The sequence below is a fragment of the Myotis davidii genome, unplaced genomic scaffold, assembly GCF_000327345.1.
Source record: "Myotis davidii unplaced genomic scaffold, ASM32734v1 scaffold997, whole genome shotgun sequence".
Taxonomy (NCBI): domain Eukaryota; kingdom Metazoa; phylum Chordata; class Mammalia; order Chiroptera; family Vespertilionidae; genus Myotis; species Myotis davidii.
The window spans coordinates 262,230-272,768 of record NW_006288449.1 but is presented as its reverse complement, the minus strand read 5'-3'; the positions used below and the strand labels follow the sequence as shown (position 1 = coordinate 272,768).

The window sequence follows — 10,539 nt, the reverse complement described above, 5'->3', positions numbered from 1 at the left end:
AAACAAAAATGATCCCTGGCAGGTGTGGCTCAGCTGGTTGAGTGTACTCTGTGCACAAAAAGGCTGCAGGTTCAATTCCCAGTCAAGGCCCATGCCCAGGTTGCAGCTTTGATCCATGGTTGTGACACTTACAGGAGGCAACTGATTAATGTTTCTCTCACCTCTCCCTCTCTTTCTTTCTCTCTTCCTCTCTCTCTAAACTCTCCATTCCTCTCTCTATAAAATCAATAAAAGGAAGGCAGGGGTGTGTAGGTGGGTGGGAAGAGATCAATCTAAGAACTTGTATGCATATATGCATAACCCATGGGCACAGACAATAGGGAGGTGAAGGCCTGGGCCGGGGAGCAGGGGTGGGATAGAAGGGGTCAATGGGAGAAAAAGGGGACATAGGAAATACTTTCAACAATAAAGATTAAAAAATAATAATAACATGTTTAAAATATAAAATAAAATCAATAAAAGCAAATATTTTTAAATAAAAACACATTTTCTTCTTAATGGAAATTCTTGTGAATAAAATTTCCCAATCTTATCCTTTTTTTGTGTGTGAGAGATTTAAAGGCTTTATCTTAGAGTGATATATTTCAGGAGAAAAAGTTATGTTCTTCAACTGGCTCCAGTTGCTATTATATGTTGGGACTTGATCTACTTTTGGACTCTTTATAATTCAAAAAATGTTTAGAGTTGATGCTAGACATGAGGCCTGGGGTAGGGATGAGGAGCAAGGTAAAAAGGCATAAAGAAGAATAGATATTGTAAAAGTATTTACAGAAGAATTTAAATTAGTTTATAGTAAACAAAGGAGCAGAGAGAGCACAGGTGGGAAACCCTATGGAGGATGCAGCCCATCTTCCCTGCCCACTGGCACCTCAGAAGCCTCAGGCACCTGCAAACACTCTGGGCCCTGGGTCCATGCTGACCTCCTTGGTGAGGTTAACAATCAGACACCTAAGGAACACAGTTCCCAGTGATGACGCTAGATTCAACATAAAGCAATCTGCTAAATGAGTAAGTTTGTTTGAAATATGAGTCTGGAGAAGTATGAATATTATGGCTTCTATATAGTAGACTCGTCTTTTCTAAATGAAAATATTTAAAAATTTGAAATTACAGTATCTATATGTCATTGTATAATATCTGAAATATATACACACTCTAATGTCTGAAATATAAAATTATAAAACGATTGTTTCTCATTTCCCCTGGCCTTCCTCCATGAGCATTCATTGATACTCTGTGATAAACTCTGTGCTAAGATGTGAGGATACAGAGACAAAGATAGCTCTGGCCTTCAGAAGCTCAGAATCTAGGAAGGATGCAGACATGTAAACAGATATAATAAAAACTGACCACAATGTTCTAAGAGAGAAGTAAATGGTCTCATGAAAGCATACAGTCCAGGCTACAGTAGGAGGATCCTTTCTCGAACAAGGGGTGTCTGAGACTGTTTGGAAGGGTGGTTAGCTGGCTACGGAAGCAGGAAGGAAAGGATATTCCAAGTAGATGCAACACTAGATGCCAAAGCATCAAGAGCACGTGATCTTTCCAAGGATGCGCACATTTCTGAGCACGGCTGGAGCGGTGTGGCTTCCGTGTGCAAGGAGAGATGGCAGTGGGACAACAGGGTGGGTGAGGTGGGCTGAGAATCCATTATTAAAATCTTTGAGCCCTAGCTGGTTTGACTCAGTGGATAAAGCATCAGCCTGTGGACTGAAGGGTCCCAGGTTTGATTCTGGTCAAGGGCACATGCCCGTGTTGTGGCTCCATCCCCAGTAGGGGTTGTGCTGGAGGCAGCCGATCAAGGATTCTCTCTCATCCTTGGTGTTTCTATCTCTCTCTCCCTCTCCCTTCCTCTCTGAAATCAATAAAAATAAACAAATTTAAAAATGTAAAACCTTTGTTCCCTGAGGCAGTGAGGAGGGGCATGGGCAGAGTGGTATTTATGAGGTCACTATGGTAGTGGCAACCGTATGGATAATGGAGGAGGGAATTGCAAAGAGAGATGACACCGAGAGCCTAATTTGGGGACATAGAGTAATCCAGAGGAGGAGAACATCAGAATTATTTAAATCAAGGGCAAGCTCACACTCAGGACAAGCATCTCATGACAACCTCCTGGGGGCGAAAGGGCAGCGAGAGAGAGGAGCTGCCCACAGCATACCCTCAGATGCCCCCCATCCCTCTGTGTTCCAGCAAGACCACAAGGCGTTCCACAAGACCCAGAGTAGCTGCGGTTCTACTCTTTGCCTATGTGGATACATGGGAAGTCATCAGAGTGCCATGAAGGAGCTATTTCCTTACAGGCAGTGGTAGTGGGTTTAGAAATGAAGCAGTAAAGAATTGAGGAGATTATTAAAATAATAGAACAAACAGGTTGGTGGCTAAATGGTATGTCAAGAATGATGCTTTCTGAAGCAAATGAGTAGATGATGAACTATTCACAGAGATAAATGGTGTGTGTGCTACAGAACAGGATAAGGTTGGAGGTGAGGGGTGAAGGAATGGTGAGATGATATGACTTAAGAGTTGACGTGAGGTGGACTCTTGAGACATCCAAAGAGCAATGACAGTAGGCAATTGGATATGTGATCTTGGGAGCCCCTAGACATGTCTGGCCATTTTTTACTATCACATCCAGCCTGGAACTATAGGGAAGTCCAGGATTCAGGTAGTCGTTGAGACCAGAAGAAAAAACTCAGATCAAACAGGAGAGTGTACAGGTAAGATAAGAGGAAGGCATTTATAGTATCAAAAACAAAATACATTGTTTGAGAATAAATGCTCTCAAACAAGAATCATACAAACTAGAATCACTAGACTCCCAACAGGCGAATATCTTGAAGAGCTCCGTTCATTTTCTTCCTGTAGCTGGTTGGCTTTTAATTGTTTACAAAGATCAGGTTTATAAAAGAAAATTGGTCACTATGGAAACAGGCTATTCAGTATCAAACAGACAATGTCACCAGGAAAGGGTAATTACTTTAGTTTTCCCATTAATTGTATGTTTTCATGGTTTTCAAATCTTTTTGGTCAGAAATATTCCATCAGTTAATGACCTGGTGAGCAAGAGAAAAAATGCTAGTCCATAGCTATTTCCCTAGGTTGTTTACTCTATGGGCACACCAGAAATGATATTTTGTGAATTTCATACTCCATATTACCAGGGGGTGCAATTCATCCAGTTCCTATAGCCAGCCTAAATCTCAATGAACAGTCACAAGGAAAGTATCTCCATTTTTTTTTATTCATGGTTGAGTTCCTTTTGTTGAACACACATTAATTTCATGTTACTTGTCCGTCATTATCCTCGGCTACAGTTAAAATGTAAAGATGCATCAAAAGTAAAAATAGAATTTTAAAAAAATATGTCACCAAAATGCTAAACAAAATTCACGCAAATTCTAGCGTACCTTGTTTTACGCTAAGGGTACACTGATGTTTAAACAAGTGTCGCTGCACTGACCTTATTCAGAAAAGTTTGTATGATGGCTTCCTGGTTGGCCAAGTAAGCGATGTGTCTGTACCTCCCAATGGAAGCAATGATCTGGGTCTCTTTTTCCAGAAGTTCGCACAAAGCAACTTTCCTCTCAGCGCCACAGAAAGTCCGGTTAATGTATTCCAGTTGTTCCTGTCGCCAGACTAGAGGAATAACATGAGAGACTCCTGAGGTTTTAAAATCCCACAGCTTTTTACCACCATGTCCTGACAAGCAGTATTTTATTTCTGTGTCAATTTCAATAAAATTATACATGAATGGAATCACTTATAACGTACATCTGACATATGAAAAAATAGGACGAAAAAGAAGCTAAGAGGCTTAAAGCAATAAAAGGGGTCAGACAGACAGAAGCCAGGGGAAATCGATACCGAGAATGTCACCGTAAGCCCGTAGGTAAGCTTGCTCGCGGGTTCCTGCCGCAGCAGCAGGCCTGTCTTCATCCATGCACGGTTACCTAACTTCAGCTTCGCTCGAGATACCCTCCCCCCAAACACATCAGATACGCTAAATGCTCTGTCCCCAGCCTTTTCTTCCAGACACCTCAGTCTCTTCTCTCCTAACCCACACAGGAAGTGTGGTTTCAAGGTCTAGCTAGATCTTGCCTTAATGTTCTTTCTATTCTAATGGCTGCCCTAAAAAAATCATTTTTGTAACTTTGTCATTTACTTCATCTCCTGTTTTCCTCCCAACCCCTATTCCCCTCTTTCTAATAAACAAGACCATATAAATGACAGCTGCTGACTATGTGCCAGACTGTCCCATGTTTCTGTGAACTCATTTGCTCTCCTGACAAACCAATGCTTAGGTGCTACTAGCATCCCCTAGTTTATAGAAAAGGAAACAGGAAAAGAGAGACTGTGGGGCTTGCCCAAGGAGCTGGGACTCGAACATTGACAGTCTGGCTCCGTGGTCCACGCCTTGCCTGTTCTCTGCCTCTTAGAAGCATGCCATCCTTTCAATTGTACGTCCTTCTCCATGCGAACTGACTCGCTGGTTTACTCCGGAGACCCACCTTGACTTAGGCAGCCATCTAATCCTTTCCTCTGACATAAAGGTAATGTATTATTACACTGTCAGGATGAAGTTTCAAACTCCCATGAACTATACTGTGGACAAAGAACTAAACTTTTTCTCTTCTGAATTTTAAATAACCTAGTTCACTTATATGGTTAGAACACCTGCCAAAATTCTTCTTTGCCAGTTCAAAATACTCAACAGCCACTTTTAAATTAAATTTAATTTAATTTAGTTTAATTTTTTCATCACCATTTATCCCCTCTATGCCCTTTTCCACCTCCACCCACCACCTCCCCCGCTGCAATCACCAGTGCACACTGCTGTCCATGCCCATGAGTCCTCTCTTTTATTGTTTTTTAGAGAGAGGGAAGCGAGAGGGAGAGAGAGAGAGAGAAACACTGATCAGTTGCCTTGAACATGCAATCACCAAGGGACTGAACCCACAGCCTGGGCACGTGCTTCAACCAGGGATCGAACCAGCAACTTTTTGGTGCACAGGATGATGCTCAACCAACGGAGCCACCCTGGGCAGGGCTCCACAGCCATCTTTGAGCAATTATTATATGAAAAGAACTCTCTAAGGCTGGATGGTGCATACGGAAGTGAGAAAGGCATGCATACACCATTTTGAAGGGACTAACAGTGTCCTTGCCTCTCCCCAGCTGGGTAGACTGTAAAATCCTCCCATCAGGACAGAATTTCTGCTTCTCCTCCCATTTCTCTTTACCCAAAGCCTTCCATTTTGTACCATGAGGCTTAAAGACTTCCTTTGGGTGCAGCTCTTCCTTTTTTAATTTATTTTTTTCATCATCATTTATCGCCTCTATGCCCTTTTCCACCTCCACTGCCTCCCCCGTCCTCCCGCAATCACAAGTGCACACTGTTGTCCATGCCCATGAGTTCTCTCTTTCATTTTTTGCTTAATCCCTCAGGACCCCCCAACATCACCCCATCAAGGGGTACATTTCTTGACATATAAGAGTACTTTATCGTCTCTTAGTTATGATTTAATCAAGTAAAATATACTCTTCCTTTGTTATATTCCAGACATGGGTACTTTCTCATCACGTTACAGAGATAATACAAAATCTATTACATTTATATATAATTTATATCATTAGAAATTATAGTTTTCTTCTATTAAAATGTCAGGTTACATTAACACACGTCTCTGCACTGAAAGGTGAATATCTGAAGCCATAGTGTTGTTTCTGGCCCTCATCTGTTATAACCAATGCCTTTCATGATTTCATGGCATCTAGTTTTACAGTTTTATCAGCCCATTTCCTCTCCCTCTTAAATTTCAATCTGAAATCATCCTGATCAGGTCAATAACTTGCCAGTTATGTTCTTTTAAGAATCTACTTGACCAGTGTGGCTCAGTTGGCTGGGCTTCGTACAATGCATTGAAAGGCTGCCAGTTCGATTTCCGGTCAAGGCACTTGCCCAGGTTGCAGGATTGATCCCCGATTGGGGGGGAGGGGGCGGCGGGGGGAGGATGCAGAAGGCAACCAAATGATGTTCCACTCTCACATTAATGTTTCTCTCTCTCTCCCTCTCCTTTCCTCTCTCTCTAAAAATCAATAAAAAAATCTTTTAAAAAATAATCTACTCTGTACTTGTAGACACTCTCTAAGTGGTTTGTCCAATAAGAGGATTTGTAAATTTAAGAGCTAAATTGTATTAAGAAAGTCCAGGAAATCTATGACTGATGAGTTTATCAGTTAAGGGTGGTAACCAAAAATAACTTTTAGAAATTGAACAAACTCCATATACCAAAAGGTAGTATATGATTGAAGAGAAAAACTGAAAAATTATTTGCTTATGGAAATAATAACTGAGAATATTTATCTCATGGTATTACCTAGATGTTCCCAGAAAGCAAATAAAAACTGAGAGGTATTAGTAAGCCTATTTTACTTCCTAGTTTTACATTAGAAACCTTTCAGTAATAAATTTAGGCCACTGGAGCATTATTTAGGGTATTCTGCTAACCTCAAGAAACAAAATACTGCTCACCTAGATTAATATTTAAGTCCTAGGTAAATATGGACATATATACATATGTGCTTTCAAGTACATGTATTCATATTACTCAGTTTTTATATTTTGCTTAAATTATTAGTATGACTTTTAAAAAGAAACCCACTTAATGAAGCTAATTAGAACTGAAAATATGGGCCTTAATTTCAATAAAATTTTCCAATAAATGAACCACCTCCCTGTAAATCTGTTATAAGGGATAGAATATGGCATCAGAAACATACCATGTCCCAACTACTTATAAGAAGTAGAAAAATACAGGAATCAGGAACAGCTGGACAAAACTAATTTTACATCTCATTTGACTGTTTCCAGAACTATACATAGAAGCCATTGAGGAGAACAAGAGAGATTCTTCCTCCCCTTCACAACATTTATGCTCCCTAGGGATGATTTAAAGAATGGAATAATATATTAGTTTGTTTGGGCAGCCTTAACAAAGTATCACAGAATGGGTGACTTAAACAACAGAAGTTAATTTCCTCTCAGCTCTGGAGGCTAGAAGTTCAAGAGCAAGGTGGAGACAGCGCTAGTTTACTCTGAGGGCCTCTGTCCTAGGCTTGAAGAAGGCCGTCTTCCTCTGGTGTCTTTATATGATCTTCTCCCTGTGCCTGCCTGTTTCCTAATCTCCTCTTCTTATAAGAGCACTGGTCAAATTGCCTTACGTCCCATTCATAGGACCTCACTCCTTCTTAATTACTCCTTTAAAGGCCCTGTCTCTAAATTCAGGCACATTCTCCAATACTGGGGATTAGGAATTCAACATATGAATTTTAGGGGAAACACAATTCGGCCTATAACAAATATCAAAAACCCTCAATATTTTGAAAGAAAATGACATTAAACAAGTTGATTCATTTGAAAGAATACATTTATCTCCTTAACTTATCTTCTTTGACAAATGACCTAATTTCCAGAGTTTGAAGTTCAACTATGAAATGAAAGTATAAGACTAGTATCTAAAGTCCACACACATTCTAAACTTTCTGAGACCTAAATTACAATTTTCAAATAAAAAATAACAGAACATACAGTCTTTATCCACCACTGGCAACTAATGTGCATCTTCTTTTTAAAATTCTCATCACAAAATCAATCAATCAATCAAAAGTAAATAAATAAAATTCCCCTCACAGACTGGAAACCTGAATGGGGAGAATCTAGAAAGATTCAGACTGAAAGCCCAGGGCCAGATATGTAAATGGACCGAGCCCACTGAGTCTTCAAAAGCCAGAAACGGAGGTACCTTGACCAAGAGGTAATAGTTGGAGTCAAAAGACTCAGTCAAAACAAAGCAAAGGGTTAGAAGATTCAATTCAATACATATTTACTAGATGTACTGAGCAAGGTCCTATCAGATGCCATAGGTGCAAAGGTGAATAGTGAAAAGAGAGAGGTGTGCACAGAGAGTAACAGGGCAGGAAAAGAGGCTGTGAGCTCTATCCAGGCTGTCGGGAGAGGTTTCTAAAGATGCTGACGCCTACGCTGAGTCTGAGGTAAGAGTAACAATTGAGGTCAGTGGAAAATTAAATAAAGAAGTATTCATTTTTGTTACTGAGGGACAGATTATCTGGAGGAAAAGTTAAAACTTTGTATTAGGCGTTCTAATTCAAACTATGTTATTGCCACTATGAGCCACAAGAGGGCGGCAGTTCCAAATACGTGCAGGAGTTAAGACTATGGACTGAAAACTAAATTATTAAGTAGAAGAGTGGTATAAATTATTGAGCTTGTGAACCAGAAATTTTAACTACAACAAAAAATACTTTAAAATTATTATTCTGAGAGCGTAAATTTAGAATTTTAGGGCTAGAAAAAAACTGAGGGATGTCTCTTTCATGCAAATTTCATTTGCTTCCATATAAAACATGTGTAAACCTAAAATGTATTTGTTCTACTCTAATATGAAAAAATCTGTATAAAATTATTTACCACGTAACAGTAACTTAAACATGCATAGGCCTTTGTACTTTTTAAAAGTAGTTCCATAAATATAATATTTTATATTTTCTACTTTATAAAGTGAAGTAGATGAGTCAGAAATTATTAAGTTATTATACTGATGAAGAAGTTGAGGCTTAGGAAAAGTAACTTGTATAAGTTAATTCCACTAGTAAGTAGAAAAAGTAGAACCTCATTTAGCATATTTCCTATTATTTTGCACAGTTACCTGTTAACCAAACAAAATAACAATGGTATTTGGTTTTTTCACACAGGAATTTGGCATGTTGTTTGGATAGAGTTCTGCTCTAACAGAACTTTAGTTTTATAATTATCAGTAAGAGCTTTCACAGACAGCTTGTTAACAGTGCTCTGTTTAACTACTAACACTTAGAAATAACCTTAGTTTTCATCTGATAGAGCAAATGGAAATAGAAGCAAAATTTAAAGTAAAAAAGAAAGTATTTGCACAGGTCAACACTGAGGAGACAGGGGATGCAGATGTAGAAATCCAGGGAGCAAGCTTAACTGTTCCACCTGCCACATCCCTACAGACACTTAGTGTTGCATGGGAGGCCCATTTATTAATATTGCTGGTTGGACCTAGTGTTGAATTGTATCATCTTGAGTAAGTAGTGTCTTGTCACACAGCTCTGTAAGTAGACACCTAAAATTATATTCAATTAGAGCGGAAACAGTGACTTGAGTAATAGAACACATAACAATATCCACGAATAGTATATAAATAAAGTTATAGTAAAACACACTTGCTAAAAGTTAATGTTATGAATCATCATAGAAATCATATTGTTATTTCTTTGGATTAAAAAAAAAACCTGTTCAACCAAAAAAATAATAATAATTGAGGCCATTTTTAAAATTTCTAAAATTCTTCTATGATCACAAGTGCCCAACTTCCCCACTTTCTGGCATCTAAGATAATAGAAAAACTCTCTGTCCCAGTTACTTCCGCTTCCGCAGGTATTCCTAGGAAAGCAGAAGCTATAAAGAACGGCATTACTACATGCCTGTTTCCCCTTCATTCCTGTATGCATTCATTCCACCAATATTTGTTTGGACGTGAGCTAAACACAGAAAAACAGAGATAATTTTTTTAAAAAAATCAGTTATTCTCTCCTGAAGCTTACAACTCAATGGTGAAAATTAATGTTAAATAAAAGATGTCTTACTACAAATTATGATGACATGAGTGAAAAGTTCAGAGTGCAATGAGAACATGAGATGAAAAAGGATCTCAGTCAAAAAAGGCTTGGAGTGGATGACATTTAAGCTGAGAGATGAGACAGGCTTCAAGAAGAACAGTGCACCTACTGCTTGTTCGAGTAACCGAAGCTTCCAATTGTGCCAGTGACTAGCATACATTGAATGAAAGAAATGAAGCAAAAAGTCAAATGTGTAGAAAACACATGCTTACATATTATCATTGATGGGAGGGAATTAAAATATATTGCCACGCCCCGTAAAGAAATGAAGCAAAAAGTCAAATGTGTAGAAAAAACATGCTTATATATTATCATTGATGGGAGGGAATTAAAATATATTGCCACGCCCCGTAAAGAAATGAAGCAAAAAGTCAAATGTGTAGAAAAAACATGCTTATATATTATCATTGATGGGAGGGAATTAAAATATATTGCCACACCCCTCGTCTAAAGGGCCGAATCAGAGACAGGATGCTGAACTAAGAAATTGGAGAAGGCCCTTGCTGGTTTGGCTCAGTGGATAGAGCATCAGCCTGCAGACTGAAGGGTTCTGGTCAGGGGCACAGTCAAGGGCACATGCCAGGTTGTGGGCTCGATCCCCAGTGTGGGGCGTGTAAGAGGCAGCCAATCGCCGAAACCGGTTTGTCATTGATGTTTTCTATCTTTCCCTCTCTCTTCCTCTCTGAAATCAATTTAAAAAAAAGAATTAAAGAAGAATGTGACACATAGTATTAGTCTTTTTAAACACCTCCCAGCACGGATGAAAAAGGGTGTCCTTTATCCATACTTCTTTAAAAAAATGGACCCTGAATAACT

At 39.1% G+C, this 10,539-nt stretch overlaps 1 protein-coding gene across 1 annotated transcript in view; it reads right to left on the bottom strand.

Annotated features, from left to right (window-relative positions):
* Positions 1 to 10,539, bottom strand: part of IQUB (IQ motif and ubiquitin domain containing) — a 48,051-nt gene that overhangs the window by 22,233 nt on the left and 15,279 nt on the right. The window contains exon 6 of the mRNA XM_015561762.1: positions 3,464 to 3,639. Within this exon, the coding sequence (XP_015417248.1) occupies positions 3,464 to 3,639 (176 nt within the window). The remainder of the gene's footprint in view (positions 1 to 3,463; positions 3,640 to 10,539) is intronic.